Source organism: Opisthorchis viverrini (genome assembly GCF_000715545.1).
Source record: "Opisthorchis viverrini unplaced genomic scaffold opera_v5_99, whole genome shotgun sequence".
Taxonomy (NCBI): Eukaryota; Metazoa; Platyhelminthes; class Trematoda; order Opisthorchiida; family Opisthorchiidae; genus Opisthorchis; species Opisthorchis viverrini.
In genome coordinates, this window is record NW_008751754.1 from 263570 (window position 1) to 281984 (window position 18415).

At 44.5% G+C, this 18415-nt stretch overlaps 2 protein-coding genes across 2 annotated transcripts in view; one reads left to right on the top strand and one right to left on the bottom strand.

Annotated features, from left to right (window-relative positions):
* Nucleotides 1-9574, bottom strand: part of T265_05274 (hypothetical protein) — a gene marked incomplete at both ends in the record, with an annotated part of 15632 nt that extends 6058 nt beyond the window's left edge. Inside the window, 3 exons of the mRNA XM_009170249.1 lie at nucleotides 4001-4204; nucleotides 5256-5336; nucleotides 9566-9574. Coding sequence (XP_009168513.1) covers nucleotides 4001-4204; nucleotides 5256-5336; nucleotides 9566-9574 — 294 coding nt within the window. The remainder of the gene's footprint in view (nucleotides 1-4000; nucleotides 4205-5255; nucleotides 5337-9565) is intronic.
* Nucleotides 1-18415, top strand: part of T265_05273 (hypothetical protein) — a gene marked incomplete at both ends in the record, with an annotated part of 39371 nt that overhangs the window by 14599 nt on the left and 6357 nt on the right. Inside the window, 4 exons of the mRNA XM_009170248.1 lie at nucleotides 4827-4927; nucleotides 6751-6840; nucleotides 8905-8983; nucleotides 11560-11888. Of these exons, the coding sequence (XP_009168512.1) occupies nucleotides 4827-4927; nucleotides 6751-6840; nucleotides 8905-8983; nucleotides 11560-11888 (599 nt within the window). The remainder of the gene's footprint in view (nucleotides 1-4826; nucleotides 4928-6750; nucleotides 6841-8904; nucleotides 8984-11559; nucleotides 11889-18415) is intronic.

Below are 18415 nucleotides of genomic sequence, written 5' to 3' on the forward strand. Positions count from 1 at the left end.
AACCCAACCTCAGCTGATTCTTTCTAGGCTTAAGCAACCTAACAGTATATCAGACCTCGTGCTTCCGTCGGGTGGCATGGCAGCTAGACACCGAAAGAGTGTTACGAGTGAACGATTATTATTATTATTATTATTATTATTATTATTATTATTATTATTATTATTATTATTATTATTATTATTAGGCTGTTTTCACATTCCATCCGTGATCTGGGTTTACTGTTTGTATGGTACGATGAGTCAAACGTGTACCGTTAAGATGAACGACGATCGGGTAGACAGGTCCACATTTTTCAATACAAGTGATACATGCTTTAGTTGCACGTCCTGTTGGTTGTATAGAAATTTTGAACATTCATTGCAGGCTACTAGTTACTTTTTTTATCTGGTGCTCCGAAGAAATCACCATAAGTGAGGGAGAAGGCAGTTGTGGTGGAGATAAGTGTCGAACTAGCTGAGGGTTGGACTTACTGAGCCGGAAACTATTACGAAACAGCTTGTCACGCGGCGCTGTCGTGAGTGTTTTCAACCGAATGACTAAATTTTCAAGTTAAAGCGCACATAGCATCTGGAAGTCCGTGTAAGGGGTGTCTAACAGTTCCCGCACTCATTCGCATGCTTGTTATCAACAGGATGCACAAGTCTGACAACTCTCTGTCTTCCAGCTATTCTCACCCACCGTAGGCTGAGGTGGGTCGAACGGAACTTTATTACCAGCATGAGCCAGATAACGCGACATCTACCGGTGAGAAAGAAGTTGAATCTGTGTGGTGATAGCATTGAAACACGTCTCTAGGACCGTCGTAGTCAGCTTTATAGGCAGCAAGTGATTTGTCCCAAAAATACTTTCGATCAGTCATTACTCTATACCCGATTTCATCTCAGGCCGTATCCACTTCCCGCACGCTCTTCAAGTAAAAAAAGTTTACTCATGAGATCTATCACGTACCTGAATGCCATATACATATCTCAGAATCGTCCTTATCCTACCAAGTACGTGGCCGTAGACAATGTGCGGAATTGACGTTAACTATGACCATCCAAAGCGGACGGATGTGGTTAACGTTTGGCACCACTTGTTTTGGTTTTGACTGTCTTCCAAATCTTGATCAGCTGTCACTCAAAATCTATAGTGTGGCAGCCAGATTGTCTAGACCTTCGCGTCACTCTGTGGTTGGATTGAAGAAGCTTTAGAAGAGAGTATGATTTGAACGGACAAACACGCATCCATCAACCATGTGGTTGCTTTGCGGAACAGTGTAAGTCTATGACTACCCGCAGTAAGAACCGGTTTTGCTCTATTCCGAGACAAGGCGAACTGAAAAGAAGTAAGTTGTCATCAGAATGCTTGTTCTGTCTTCGCTCAAAGGTGCTGATGGTCACAATTGTGCTCGTATTTCTTGTGAATGAGTTTTTTATAGTCAAATCGATTAAAACGCGTAGGCTTACACCAGTTTCCTGGCTGATGGACGTATCAAAGAATGAAGTGAGATGATCGACTGGTGGTTAACCAACTGTTTTCAGCTTAAGATCTATCGACGAAAGTGCTCATTCCGAAGGGGTTAGATTGACCCGTGAGCTGGTTTTCTGGGGCCAGTCGAATCCTGCATAGAGACGATACCAAGTTTATTTCTGTTCGTAAATCAGTTTATTCAGCTATCATGGACACAGAATCACAACACAGAGCGAGGCAAATACTTGTTTATTAAGTAACTCCTCCCCAGATAAAAAGCACTTTCGACCCTACTCGGTCATAATCACCGTGTCAGTTAGTGGACTCACAAAACAGCTTAAACTGGCTGTGGGTTCGCCCCCCTCTCGGAAGCTTTCTAATGAAATAGACTCAACGAACTAACCAAAAGCACTCTGACCTGATGGAGAGGACTTTTTCGAGTTCCGTTACCCTACCCTATCTTATTTGGTACGGAATTTCATGCTCTGGACATGTGTCTTTCCAATCACACACCTTCACATGAGAGAATGTAAGATGGGGATACTAGGCCGTAGGCTTGGTTATCGAAGGCTCTACTTTTTCTTCATTAAATTAGCTTGAGTATCGTGTATCATGCTTGCGACAACTGAATCGGAATGCATTTTGCCAGATAAAAAGCGCTTTCGACCCTACTCGGTCATAATCACTGTGTCAGTTAGTGGACTCACAAAACAGCTTAAACTGGCTGTGGGTTCGCCCCCCTCTCGGAAGCTTTCTAATGAAATAGACTCAACGAACTAACCAAAAGCACTCTGACCTGATGGAGAGGACTTTTTCGAGTTCCGTTACCCTACCCTATCTTATTTGGTACGGAATTTCATGCTCTGGACATGTGTCTTTCCAATCACACACCTTCACATGAGAGAATGTAAGATGGGGATACTAGGCCGTAGGCTTGGTTATCGAAGGCTCTACTTTTTCTTCATTAAATTAGCTTGAGTATCGTGTATCATGCTTGCGACAACTGAATCGGAATGCATTTTGCTTAGCTTACTCACACCACTGTGAACTGACAGCGCAGCTAATTGAATTTGTCGTTTCAGGACAAGCGTACTGGGCTCGGAATACGTTTACCGGGTCAGTTCTTGGTGACAATTAGGCATAGTGTCCGTGTCTTCGGAAACCACATGTTAATTAGGTTCAAGTGACCCCAATTTTAGTGTGGTTCACTACGGAGGACAGTGGTTCCAAAAAAATCTGGATACATGTGGATGAACCCATTCCTTGATGATTGATGATGAATTCGCTTGAACCACTTATGGTTAGAAGCCTATTGTGATTAACTTGACTAGTTGATTGGTGACAGCAAGCTTTTTCTAAAAGGTCTGCCGGACGCAGTTGCACAGTTGGTGCACATTGGTATTATTCCCCCAAAGTGCTTGACTGATAGTCTTCACTAGTTTGCAATCGACCGTTGTCGACTGTGATGATGGCAGTGTGACTACCGAAGAAACGAAGGGATGTTTCAGCTCGTATGGCGGGTTGGTGAGAATTCCGAGGAAGGATTTGCTTATACGCATAGTTTGTGTTGGCGATGTTGTGAAATATGGGTAACTCGGCTGCGCTGCTTGGTTGTTCGTCTGTTCCCCGAAATTGGCAGCTGAGCTGCAGACGTTTTATCACTAATCGGTGTAACATCGTCGGCACACTGTGACGTAGCCCGGACGGACGCCACATCAACTTTGCTAGGAAGAACACTTCAAACGCGTCAATGGACGGTACGCTTGATTGACAGCTGATCTCTATAAGCGTCATTGGTGAGGCACTTATTTTACCTCCACAACTGACCGGGCATTGGTGTTATCCACATACCCAGAGGGCTTTGGTGTACGGGGCTAGGCGGGGATTTGGTAGCTGATTACTGACGTAACATCACGAGTCACATTCCGCGTCACATTCCCTGTCATGTGATCACCCGGTACTAGTTGGTGGTTTATTTCACGCTGTTATGGACACTTATAGATATTCTAACAACAACCATAAACTTTGAACCCGAAGTGTTTCGTATTTCACATCCGGTCACAGCCCACAGGCGGATGTTTTTTGACGTCCTTCTAAACTTAGTAATCAGCCCGATTGGTCACTAGTGGCCAACCAAAAGCACCGGGTAGTCAGCCTTCTTCTTGGTGGGCTTCCTTCCCAGTATCAGTAAGAACTTCACATTGCTTCAGTTTCAGCGTGTACCTTTATTTCTCCAGTGATATGCTTCTGGAACAGTTTCCGATGGTTGATGATAATGGACTGATTCTCTAATAACCGTTATGTTGCGCGAGATAATTATATGGTCACTCTGTTTTTCCCCGATAACTCCATTAATGTGAGGGATAAAAGGTTGATATTTTTGGACATAATGAGATGTTAGGAGTAAGTCTATTTTGAATGCCTTTTTCGAAGGAATGATACAAATTTCATGCCTCTTCAATTCCTATTTGAGCAATCCAAATTTCCTGGACGTTTTTAACTATGAATACGAGATGGCCCAGGTGGTTAGAGCGCGAATTTACTGACCAGAAGGTCCGTGGTTCGAATCCGACCTCCGCCACTCGACTTCCCCTGTCTAGGCTTGGGCAACCTGGCAGTATCCCAGCCCTCGTGCTTCTTTCGGGTGGCATGGCAGCTAGGCACCGGAAGGGTGGTACAGGTGAACACTTTTTTTATGAATACGTCCTGCTTAGTGTTCAAGTACGGGTCCGGGTTGATGAATTTTTCATACTTGATGAATCTCAAAATAGGGGAGCCATGCTCAAGGGAGACGCACGTCGTAATTCGCGAGGAACTTCAAGAGTCTAGTTGTTGGGTTTCACACATGCTCGGAACCTGAATCAGTGTTTACTGTGCTTTAGATGACAAAATTTAACGAAACTTTGAAGATAATTATGAAATGTAGTTGATACACATTCTGAGAAGTCATGATCAACATAGACCCACCATCCACCACCACTGTGATGGCACAAAGTTGTCTCAATGACCACTCGTCAGTTAAATGTGATGCCAAACTCAGCCTTATACCGGGAGCTTAAAACCCATTCTACACGCTTGCAATGTGGGCCTGCGTAACCTTTGGCAAAAAGTCCCTTTTTCAAGAATATTCTGACTCCAAAGCCGTTTCAGCGTGAGGAACATTGATCATTGGACCATTATTTCTCAGGAGGTTTTAGAGTCCAGGTCTGACCGAATCTAAGATGACCAACGGATCTCCCTCTGATCCTTGACTTCTGGTCGGTGTGCATGTATTGTATCACTTTGGAAACCGACAGGTGACACAGAGCAGTCTCGGTCTCATAACTGCTTTGGTTATCTCGGGCATTCTGTTCCCCACTTTGTTCTATCACAGTTCCCAATGCGACACTATCAATCTTTCGTGGATGGTTCGTTGCGCCCGACTGCCATTCTGGCCAATCGCTCATTTACCCAACGATTTATTTTCAATGTCAAGTGAGTTGGATATCCCAAACATAGTTTTATCTCATTCGTTTGCAGACTTCATAAAATTCAACCTGCTAGCTACCATGTCTATTACTTCTTGTCACCTTTTGTGTCCATCTCTCCTCAAAGAATACAATTGCTTTTTTGTAATGTACTACTCATAAGGTTGCTGAAAACCCGTCGACAGCTCACGACCAGTTTCGCCATTTTTGGGGCTCATCAGGTAGGCACAGTCCCCGGGTTTCCGTCAACCTTATGTTCTACTTGAAACCAAATTGCACGAAATTAGCGAATATACACTCATTTGCAAACTAATTTGGTTTTTCGAGAGACTCACCTGGAACCCAGCTGAATCTCTCGTTTGTGATGTTTTCAGGCAACTGAATCTGCTGCACCAGGCCGCCTCATGTTCCAGTCTCTACGATAATCGAGATATCGCGATACGTGTATATCTTTGTAATGTACTACTCATAAGGTTGCTGAAAATCCTTTTGTTTCGGTCCATCTTACTCTGGCACAGAATTGGGTTATCATTTCATTACCCGGTTTCTTACACAACAACTTATGTGTGTGCCTTTAGCAGAGATATTGGCAGTTTTCTAAAATGACCATCATAATGGTTAGCCGGTTTGTGGTGGCACGTGTAATTCTTAAAACCAGATGCGTGATACATCGTTGGACTACCAACATTTTCAGGAAAAGTGCCCAACACCTTAGGCCTATTATTTTGCTGGACGGAAACGTGTCATGATCAACTGAGATCACCTAGGAAAACGGTACGGCCAGTAGCAACGGTGTTTTCCAATCGGTGACAGAGTGAGCAGGCGGAAACGTAGTGGATGATGTTTGAAGTTTCCGCCAAGTAGATGTGGACCAAAAATACGTGCTGGATATCCCTCTTTCATTCAGACCGCTTGCCTTGCGTCAGTTTTATTTTTTTATTTTTTAGCTAGCTGTCTCTTAATAACTCAAATGGTGGATTTATCTTGGTAAACGTTAGTTTGGAAATTGCATCTAGATATATCCAATCTGCTGCAGTGCTAACGCTAAATGAAATTAGAAATCCTTCTTTCTATCGCTCTCCAACTTTACCCCATTTCGGATTCGTTTAAGCTAGGAAGAACCATTTTTAGGTCTGGTCTGATCCTCATTGGTTCGAACAGATTAACACATGCGCCGAGAGGGCAAGGCCAAGGGGCACGGCACGGCTGTTTCATCTTTGTTGAGATTTCTCAGTAGTACGAATATTACGAATCGCCTAGGTGTTTCGAACTCTCGACCGTCCAATTAGTAGTCGAATACCATGCAACAGGCGTCTGATTAGAGCATTTGTTCGATGACTCACACGAGGGTGCTACTGGTGACAGTCATTCAAGAAAGTTGGAGGAGCACGGTCATTGTGCGACTAGCTATTTTGTTCGTTTCGCTTTTGTTTCCGAAAATCGCATACTCCTACACGTGCTGATGAGATTAGGAATCCAGGCGGTTAAGTACAACGAAAGAAACTCTGCGTATTGTTGTGAACACCCAGCAATCAATTGTTCTGGTTGTAGTTGGGTCGCGTTCTTTTTGTCAACAACGCTATGATGTCCTCGTTACAGTCAAGTGCACTAGTTTGTTTGAGATGAAAAACGAATGCTAGAACATGTTTCGCTCGTCAACAAGGAACACTAGTAGGTCTCAGCGGCATGAATCTAACCTGAGCTAGTCCGTTCGTGTGCAAATAAACAATTTGTTTATATGCAATCGGTGAGTCGTTGATTCTATTCAGTAGTCAAGTTATTGTTTTTGGAACAGCTAACACTGTTTACCATAATGTTGACTATACACAGGGTTCAAAGAACTGTTATTCGGTTCACAATGGGTCTGCTCGGTATCCTGATTCTATCGAAGATGCTCACTCTTTATCCTGCTGAGCACATGTTGACCGAGGAATTCCAACAGGCAAGTCGGAAGTTTTCTCTGTGTTGTTTATTACGTCTCCTAGTCGATGTAAGTGTGATGTAAGGAAGAGGACCATTTTCTCACTACACTCTACGTTTTGCTCCAACGATATTTTGGGAAAATACGCATTACCGTGTTCGCTGTTCGTTTATGTCACGCCGATTGCTTCACTTGCTTCAACATTATGGAGTACGTGAATACTTGATATGCACTCCTTGAGTGAACGGTGAGTGACTCACCAGGCACGTGGGGCTGACCAGTTCGATGTTCAAACTACTAACGGAAGGTCTTGGGTTCGAATCTCCTTGGAGCTTCTCAAACTGCGCACCGCTAATGATTTTCAATAAGCACGAAACAGCTGTTCAGTTCTCCTCGGCTTTTCCGCACAGATTAAGACTACTTACAGGATGAAGCCCCCATTGAAACTCTCCCAAAACCCCACAATGATGATTTTCAATAAGCATGAAACAGCTGTTCAGTTCTCCTAAGCTTTTCCGCACAGATTAAGTCTACTTACAGGATGAAGCCCCATTGAAACTCTCCCAAAACCCCACAACCGGCAATAATGTATTGACGTAGTAGGGGGTTTTTTATAGCTGGCAAACAACACGTGATTTGTTCTTTTCACAATATTTTTAGGCAGTTAGTCACGTACTACAGCCCACTTCAAATAAGTCGATACTATTTATACCGATAATCCGATCATTGCGATTCGATTGGAGCTGTTCAACCAAGTGTGTAGTTGAAGCGTTAGGTTATGTTGCAAATCTTGGCTCAATAGTTCGGTTATTTCGAAACAAACAGCCATCCAACTCGATATCATTGTGCCTGAACTCAGCTTGTTGGCTGCGTAACCGAGGGGACATAAACTCAGTGCAGGGTAACCATATGCCCTGTTCATGACCACAGGCTTCGTATCATGGTTAGTTAGAATTCTGGCATCGAATTCGCCGTTGCTGAAAGATCCTTGTGCATGGGGTTTTCATGTCATGCATTTGTGTAAAACAGGGGAAACGAATGATACGACGTTTTCATAAAACTCTATATCCTCGTCAAAGTTCCTCCTAGGGACTGGTCTAGAAGGGTTTCTAGTGAAAAACAAGCGCATGTTTCCGAAGAAGCACACCAATAGTCAGTTTTTTTTTACAGCGGTCGGTTTTTTTTTTTTGGGGGGGGGGGATCGTGATGCCGTTATGTGAAGCCTTCATAGATGTTTCTGGCAGCCTGACGATCTTGAAACAAACCCGTTCTCACCTACTGAAAAAATACTTATTTCAAGTGTCGTCTTGCAGGATTGTTTGGAATTCCACCACTGGCCAATCGGATCGCTCGAACGTGAGCACGTCCATGCGCTCAGAGGTGATGACCCAGGTGGGTGCAGGATGCGCTAGTGGGGCACCGGTAACACTTACCTCGCAGTTTAGATGTCCTTGGTTCAAATCCCGGCATGGAACAGGATATACACTACTGATGAGGCCTACTATGAGCCACTTCACTGCTCCCCTATGTGGTATGGACCACCGCAATAATAACTCCGGGATAGGATGACTCTCCAAGCCAGTATGATGTGGAACGCTGAGAAGCACTAAACCTGTAACCTCTGTCCTTATTGAAAGTCCATAGCTTTCTTCATGAATTACGGGCACTGTCTCAGAAAAGCGACCTATAAATTCCTCTTTGAAGCATATGTTCAATCCATGTGGTTGAGATCAACATCTTCCTCATTGTAAAAATCATGCATTGGTCTCCCTGATGGTGGTCACGGTCTTCGGTTGTTTATCGATTGAGCCTTGTGAGTTTGATGCGTGGTACGGGAAGCAGCGATTACGGCAACTCACTTGTTATGGCACCTGTGCGGCGGGGAACACCCTTTTCCCTCCTGTTTGAAACCAAGAAACATAGACCAAAAATCCACGTTATTTCTGGTTACGAGAACATATTGGATACAAGCAAAATCTGAATAAAAAACTATAACTTGAAGGATGTCGGTAACTACCATTACTTATCCTCTCCCCTCTCATTCGTTTCTTTCAGCGGTGGAGCGTACTTTCGCGGTTTCTGTACATGGTTGTGTTCGCGCAAATCACGCTGTTTCGGTATGTGGCCATCTGGCTGATTGGGGTGAGTATTACGATCTATTTTGGTAGGGATTATCCTCAGGCCGGTTGTTTCATTGATGTCTCGAGAGTGCTGTGTGTGAAGAGGGACTTCAAGCACTCTCATTCAATTTACCTTTTCGTAACGGCATTTCACGGATTGGCTGGACACGTTAACTCCTTTAGTGGGCAACCTCATCAGTGTGTCCCGGAAAACGTTGCTTCATACATCTGTGGATGTATACCGCTCTGTATCAGGAAAAGTACTTCTACGTATTAGATTTTTACTTTGCCAAACTCAGAAACTGCCTTTACACTGACATTCGGTTGAAGTAACAAGATCATTGTTCGAATCCCTATTAGATCCCCTGTTCACAACAACGATTTGCACAGTGTGATTTGAATACATGAGTTTTTTTATCTTTCGCTGATTAATTCTGTGCTGGAGCTAAGCACAAAATGCACTTCTTACAGTCTGAGCCATTCACAGCTTACGTCAGACTGTCAAACCGAAGTGATGATAGTTGAATGCGACAAAAATACTATGGGCGTTGGAAGAGAGCTGTGTTTCTCATCATCCGGGGCTTAATGACTTGACAGCACTCACTTTACGCATGCAACCTATCGGGGGACTGAGGGGGGGCATTCACCTCCCTCCGATGGAAGCAAAATTAATAGCCAAGTTGAACATTCAGTTAAGCACGCCTCCGAATGTGTTCGTTACTGTATCCAGGTTGTGTTATCTTTCCCAACTGTCGTTCAGCCGACATACTGAAAGATGAGCGAGTCCTCTTTTTATTTCCTGGTTAAACTGAAAAGGCATATGTTGTCTACTGACCAAAACACCTTTGATGGGTTCGCGAATTTCGTTCGTTCTTCAAGTTAATATGCACGGGTCGCTTTACTATTCATCCTTCTTTTTCGGCAATAAGGGATCTGTTTCCGCTTTGAACCTCCGATTCCACGTACAGACAGTTTTAGGTGGAACGTGTTAGTTTCCCCTTTCGCTCGTAAGATTGAATCTCCTGGATACTACTCCTAAAACCTTTCATATCGGATGGGAGATAGAACATTTCTCGTCGCCTTGCGGTATATTTACTGTGGATATCCTATGGTTTAACTCTAGGTTCGCTAAATCCACTTCTTTGATGGAAATAGCTGTATGTATAGAGGTTGCTTGTCGGTAGCAAAGTCACGTTTAACATTTTCGCTAAACAGCCCTACCTTTTAGTAGACGTATTACACTACTCATAAGATTGCTTGAAACTCTTCGACAGCGAGATGGCTCAAGTGGTTAGAGCGCGAATTTACTGACCGGAAGGTCCGTGGTTCGAACCCGACCTCTGCATCTCGACTTCCCCTGTCTAGGCTTGGGCGACCTGGCAGTATCCCATCCCTCGCGCCTCTTTCGGGTGGCATGGCATTTAGGTACCGGAAAGGTATTACAGCTGAATGATTTTTTTCTTCGATAGCCCACGACCGGTTTCACCTTTTGGGTTTGTCAGGTGGGCGCATTCCCCGAGTTTCCGGCTACCTTATGTTCTACTTGAACCTTTTTCTTCCAACGCCCGGCCGATACGACAGCAGAACTGTGTAAAATGCTCTTCGAAGTTCTCAATGTTATCATAGCGTGTCTAATGACGGCCATACCATCGAACTACGCTACCAAAGAGCTAGGTCGGCTCGGACAACGATCGATTTGGGGAACTTTCTAGGTTTATTTCTATGACAACCTTTTCAAATAGCCCCATACGAACGAGCAAGATGAGGATTGTCAGTTTCATCCCATTTTCCCGCTGAGGCATGCGATTCGTTTCGTTTCTCAACTGTGCGTCAGTTTTAGTCGGCACACCGCCGAAGCGTTTGGTTCCGGCCTAAAAGATTTCAGTTATAGTCTTAACTCAGCTGATGGATGCTAACAGACAGACACTATTCTGTTATCGCCATCGAAGTTCCCGATCTCTGGACGACTAGTTATGTATCCTCATTCCACCTACTACCGTTTGGTTTGTATGCGTTTTTTTCACGGAATTTTCACTGTGGTGTTAGCGCAACTATCATGTAGTGCGTCACCTTGGGTCGCATCCCCTTATACCAGCTTATTTGTTGCTGCGTATGGTTCATCCACCATGTGGTTTGAGGGCACGCCAACTAGACTTTTCCATCTGTTCTGCTTGAATTTTGTTGACTGTCTTGCTTTGTACACGTTTTCAGTAGGTAACCGAATGATTCACGTCGTGAGCTTATTCGGTTGTCTTCAGTCAACTGGAAACAGTTTGGACAGCAAAGGGGTTGCACAAGTTACCGATTATCCACCAAATTTTCCAGAGATGATTATTCCTTCTTCGCACCTTCGGCAAATTCGTGGCGTCTTTCATGTTTATATGAAACGGAGCTGAAGAAAATATGGAGGGCCGCCATATTTTGACCGATTGTATCCAGCTCTGGGCTGCGAAATGTTGTTGAGTTTTTTCGATTCCGTTGGTTTGACTTTTTTCTTGAGCGAGGGTATTTTTAATACTAGTTGCCTTATCACATGATCACAATATGTGAACATAGTCCAGGTAGCCTACATATATTCTGTCCTGATTGATTCCCCAGGAGGGTGCTTGTGTTCTGTTGGGCCTGGGCTGTACTGGCCTGGTGCATTTCAAGTATCTCGAGGACACCGACAAGAAGTCCCGGAGCCCGCAGTTTGCTGGAGATGTTCCTGAAGTACGCACTAAGTCTGCTCTGGAACGTCGCGATTCCGCGGTGCCCTGGTCGGATCTGGCTGTCAAACTGAATTCCTACGATCCGAAAAAGCTGGATGTTCGAGAGGCTGATCACACGGCTTGTGCTAACATTTCGCTGGGCAACCTATTGTTGGCCACCAACTCCGATCATCTGGTTGCTGGGTTTAACATCAACACAAACAAATGGATGCTCGAGTGAGTTTCGGCGTTTGTTCACTTTAACCTCACAGATGTGATTTTGTGGGCCTTTTCCTCCGAAGACCAGGTCCTCACTTACGATGATCGACACATCTCACTTTTTGTCAATGGCTGAGAGTAATGCTGAGCAATGCTGAGGGTAAACACCTTGCTGTTGTCGGGTGGTGTCACCGAATTTGCAACCTTTTAATTAGGAAACAGGTATTTGGTTGTGCAGCAGGTACTTCACTTGCGAAAAAATTCATCACCATCCACTGAGGTTGTTCGGCCATGCCGAAACACTATCCACCGAGACGAGTGTTGTTCTCCGTGCCTCCGTCGGAATGGCGCAAACTTCGAGGTTGACAACGGGTAACTTGATGAAAATTTATGATGAAGGTTACAAAGAGTTTGTGTTGTAGGTGCGTTCGGCAATCCAGGATGGGGTCCTTTTGGTCTCCTTGTTTGGCCGGAAGCATTGCACAATATGGCTGCTAAGCGATGTCAGCGTCGTTAATTGTATCGGTTTACGGATTTTCTGGTCGAGAGCTTGAAGGAGTACACATCTCAGAATGTAGGCCAACACCAGGTCCCTCTCTCACCCACCCTCCTCTAAGCCTTTGGGTATGATTAAGTGAAATTTGTGTTTTTAGGCAGTGGAGCATCATCGTCAACACTGATGTTGCTGTCTCGGATGGTGATGATGATTATCTTCGTTTTTAAATGAGCTGAATGCCTGAAGCTCACAAAACACTTCTGCTGACTGAAACATCTAAATGTTTGAACCCGACCTCTGCATCTCGACTTTCCCTGTCTGGGCTTGGGTAACCTGACAGTATCTCAGCCCTCGTGCTTCCTTCGGGTGGCATCCAAATACTTAGCTCAGAGTAATAGTTGTCACAATGACGAGCAAGTAAATGTTGAGGCACATATACTTCTTTCAGCCCCTAACGGGCTCGCTTAGCAGCGAAGTCGGTGATTCCAAGAGGATTATTTTGCGTGGTTCGTGGGACATGACGCTTTGTTCATCAGATGTCCACAGCAGTACCGTTTCGATGACCTTCCACTGTCGAATGACCATTTCTGTAATGACCGTACGTCTTGCACACTGTAATCGAATAGATATGATTTTCTGAAAGTCCAAAAGTTCACTCTACTAGATCGCTCCAGCCATCGTGTATGTGATGAAGTTTTATGAAATGACCTGGCTTCCTTATTGATCCTCTGCTTACCTTCAACGTCCACAGCTTATTTACTATCCCGTAAAGATTGGTAAACGAATGTCTACAGTGCTCCACAGCTAAATCACGTGGTTGTCCATACACACACACACACACAACGAAGTGTCTGTCGGGATGCGTCCTGTGCGTTTGGACTAGACTGTCAATGTCCGGTGATCGAGGAAATTTACAGTTTTGTTACTGCTGAAGAAATAAAAAAATTTTAGCAGGATGTTTCACCGTGTTCTTTTGCGTCTAGGTGCTGTGCTTTGACAAAGGTGCACCTCAGCCTATACCCAACAGCGTTAGACCGTACAATGGGACAGGAAGTAAGCCGCATAAACCAGGCGCAGGGAATCAATTAGGATGCATTACTATTTTCCGGTTGAAGTCGATTCGTTGAGAAAGACGATTACGCTATTTTGGATTGTCATAAATATTGATTCCGTTAGTGAGAAACATGCTGTAACGATCATGTAACCATATGTCAAAGTCACGCGGCTGGTATATGAATTGCTTATAAAACGACATAACAGTCGCTCCCTTTGTGTTGAGGGGGAGAACATTGAATTCGGAGTTAGGTTCACTTTCAGTTGTTCGTCACAGTTACCATGTATTGGAAGTAAGTAGGATTGTTTGACGCACACAGTTCTTTTGAATTTGCGTTTGAACCCTTTTTTATCTGCACTTCCATGCCGCGAGGTGGGGTTTGGAGGGGGGGGGGAACCGTCATATGCGGAAACTTCCCTGCGTATTTGGCGTTTCGCTTTCGCTGCCTGTTTTAAATTTTCGTTTCTAAGTTCTAAACGCTGATTAGAAAAGAATAAAATGAAGCATGGCGCCAGGTTTCCATAGTGTGGATACTTTGTTTCCCGTATTGTGGAGCATCGGCTGAATTATTTTTTAAAAAAAACGGTAATTTTCTTAGTGTTTCGTCCAGTATATTGCTTGTTGAAGGAACTTCAAGGGTTGGATAGAGAACATAGTTGGGTGGGACGCGTACGAAGCGCTATTGAGTCATCTGTGTTTTTTCATCACCCGTTCTACTTTTTCATTTTATTAAAGGGTAATTGTTCGCTGAATCGATCATTTCTGATTCGCCTTGCACATCAGTTCTAAGGCGTCATGTTGCGTGCTAGAAAGGTGCGAAACTCTATTATGGTTGGTCTGAGCCAAGCGCAGCAATAGACCCATTTTTGGTCATCACTGAAAGATAATGCTTCCTTGTGCTTTTCAAGCGTCACAGAGGTATGCTGTCATGCTTTTCTCCTTAGGCAACTCACGAACAGCCTGTTGTGTATGCTGTATACGTCTCATGCCTTTACGTGCCCGGGTGGCCAAGTGAATAATATACCGGGAACGGAGTATTGACATTTTTAATCGAGCAGTACGGGTCCCGGAGTGGCAGTATCCTCTTCCTACTCATCATTCCAGAATAACGGGACAGAAGTGACGTACTCTTCAGTCCAGTTTAACTGCATTCTGTTTTCCGACCTTGGGCGAGATGGCTAGAGCGCGAATTTACTGACCCGAAGGTCCATGGTTCTAACCCGACCTCTATCTCTCGACTCCCCTTGTCTAGGCTTAAGCAACCTGGCCTAGTGCCCCCTTGGATTGACACGGAAGCTGGGCACCGAAACGTTGTCACAGCTGAACGTTTTTACACCACAAGAATCGAATCCCAAACCATAGAAAGTCCCTTATTTTTACTTCAGCTAGTGCGAATCCGTTTTCTTTTGTCATATTGGGCTAAATTCGAATCCAGCCACCTGGACCTTGCAGTTTTTCATCATCACACTTGTTGTGAATCCACAAGGTGGAGTCCTATGCTAGGTTGAGTCTACCCAGGAAGTACATTCTAACCAACCGATGAATCTTCCTCGCCGTCGTTTAATCCAAGCGCGGCGGCACTTGATGGACAACCTTGATTGGTTTTATAATCAAGGTACTGGTAGCTTATTAGCTTCCACTTTGCATTATTTCAAAGAGTTTTTGGGAAGCCACTAATTTTCTCCTAGTCCTATTCATGGCGATTGGCTAAAGGTTGTTCATCAATCTTTTCTGTTGGCCCAATTTGTTGTATGGCGTCCGGTACTAATTCAAGCGTCCCTGTAGGCATATTTGTCTCTAGCCAAGAAAATCCGAGTGCAATCCCCCCATCAACTTGACTGAATAATCTCCCTATGTTCGAACGGCTAAGTGTCCAAACTTCCAGCCGGGAATTCGCTGGTTCGAAACTCCCCGCAATTTCGCTAGATGCACACTGCTGATGGTTCCCAATAAAGATGGAACGACTGTGCTGTGCTCGGCTTTTCAGCACAGATCGGTTCCACTTGCATGACGAATTCCCCATTAAGAATTATTTGGTGTATTACTCATACTTAGAGTGCATTTGACTGCTGGGTGCTAACTGCCCTCCAAAGCCCTACTGTTGTGACTGATTTCACTAATTTCATCTGGATGCATCGTGCTCGTTGAACTGCACCCAGGGCTTTTTATCAACAGGATCGGTGTACTGGCCCCAATAGTGCTCCGTACTCTTCCACCAGGCAACCTGACCATCACGCGCCAAACTGACAAATTCAGAAAGTGATATATGTTGGAAATGTAGGTGTTCCAACTTGAATGGTAGTGAAATACACGGCATTTCGCACATTAGATGATCGAGTGTGTAAGTCTGACAGAACAGCGACCGCATGAGTAAATAACACGGAAAATGGACACTGTATCCGAAACAACCGATCCACGGACATGTAGCCAGTATTAATTGACAAGGCAGATATCACTTTAACTGCACACCTATAGTGGCCTCTCGTCCGTTTCCCGATTTGCGTGTTGCACGGAACTACGCCGATGGACCTGTGCATGCGATGGGCAACATGGAACCTGATTGGCACTGAGCCATGTTTTCGGCTCTCTGGCTTCCCTTTACCCGGTTCAAACCTAGATTGTAGTATCGGAGGGTAAACGGAGTGCGGTGCTGCCAAAGCCCCCAAACGTGTTTGATTGGTGACCCGTAATTGTCAAATCGTGGGGAAAACTTGACACTGAAACCCACACACACGTGCGCCTGCGTTGTATGGTGCTGTGAATCAGACGCGAGTGAAATACGCATGCACCTAACGCATCACAGTCGCCATTTAGCAGTGGATTTTTCTGCAACTGCGGGTAGTACGCGCGGTTGCTACACGTTCGAAACATGTTTTCATTTGTAAACCCAACGACCGCAAAGAAGGATGAAGCTTGGTGATGAGCGCCGAATGGGGCAATGCTAGTGACCTCACGAAAACTCGTCGGATATCCTTAAAAATGGTCTGGTAAAATAATTCAATGCTTGCAACCTCGGCGCCTAGCTGTAATTGTGTCGATGATTTAACGCTTCTTTCCTCCCAACTGTCTGATCTTGGCGGTAAACACTTTGGAGCTCGGGAGTGCGGATCATTTGGTTGTGCTGGATCCCTTGTTACCGATCTTTTCCAACAACGTATCCGACTACATTTCGTGCCTCAGTTCTCTAGACGGACGTCATAGGTATTGATTTTCCACTTCAGTCGAGCTGATATTCCTCATTCTAATTATCCAAACACGACTGGCGATGGAAGACAGCATATCCTCTTTACTGAAGCCTGTAATCTACAAGGACTTTTGGCTGCACTAAGGTGATACATGGCTTGTAGAAGGAATTACACCGCCTCATTGGTGGTCTGCGGCCGTACACGGCTCTTTTTCGCATCGTTTATCAGGTCACTTTTTTCTTACCTCGCTCGCTTCTCGCTGCTCTGAGGACGTTTTCCGCAGCCCGATGTTATCGCGCCTCTCTGCTATGCTTTCCGGCGTCCATCACAAACATTCTGGCCACTTTGTTTAATGGTATCGATCACTATGATCCGTGGATGTTCGCTGAATGATCTGAATCTAATCGACCGCCCCCTTCCTTTACTCGCATCATATGGCGTTTTTATGCATTGCCTGTTAGGTTCCACAATCTTGCATCATCATGCACGTCGTTATGATGCCTTAGGTACCGAATCATGTAGCCTACTTAAATTTCTATGCTGATCGCCTAGGTGACCTTTTTCATAATACTAAAGCCGTAACCTATTGCTGATAAATATACCACCTAGATTGCTCGTCTTCAGCGTTCCAACTGAACTAGTCCCTCTCACTAGACTTTTAGAGTCCGTATTTTTTTGTTCCTGTATGGCTAATTGTTAGCACTGGGATTCAGACAGATCGACTCAGCGTCATTTAACTGGAATCATTCATTCAACCAGAACTGGTGAATTCCCTATTATCTGCTTACATGTGCTTCTTAGATCTGTGTTACATACATCTCATCCATTCAATTCTTCGGTTTTACTGAGACACCAGTAGTTGCTTCGGCATGCGACTGTGTACTGTAGTTGATTACATTCAGTTTTTACTAAAGCTCACTCCTCTGCTGTTTCTCTTTAATATATCGTGATTTTGCGAGGGGACCAGCGTCTCTCACTACAAACCGATTGGTTGGACGGATCTTGGACACTACTACGAGTGCCCACACTCTTCTCTTGCCACGCTTACCCTCGTGAAATTATGCAAAGTTCTTTGTTCTAATAAATGCCCCCCCCCAAAAAAAAAAATGCATTTGAGCTTGAAACCAGTACGACGTGTTGTTGAGACAATATCACACCCATCTGGTCTACTTTATAGTTGGCTTGAAGTCGTTCGGCTGAAATTTGCTCTGTTACCGCGTAGGGATGGTTACCAAAATGACAGTGTAGAACCTGTGATTTGCACTGATAACACGGGTTTATTTTCTCATGAGCAATTATTCTTCGTGTCTGGACACTAGTTTGCAATGGTGATTCAATTGCGCGCATGCACAGCCAGTAATAGGTAGACTCTCTTGTGCAGGACAGGAGAAGAGGAACTCGTACTAGATTGCCACTGTTATTTCGAGATGCCTATATCTTCAAGTAAACAGTCACTCTAAATGGGGTTGATCCTACCACCGACTAGCTTGATTTACCGTACATGCTCGGTGTGTCAAACGTATTTATTTCCTATCCAACTATCGTTCATCAACGCCAAATGATCACCCATTTAACTAGCTTTCACCAATTTTGCAAAATTCTAAATATCCGCGAGACTCATTAACACTCTTGTAACTCGTAATTATGGGGTTGTTGGGGCATACGCATCATTCTCTCTGTTTGTCAGTCGCCTTGCTGCTTCTTTCGCTGTTTCCGGAAAAGAAACGGTAGGTCGGTAGAAAATAGTATCTGCTGCTTTTCTGATGACAATTCGTTTGAAAACGGACTGCTACAGAGTAGCCGGCCGGCT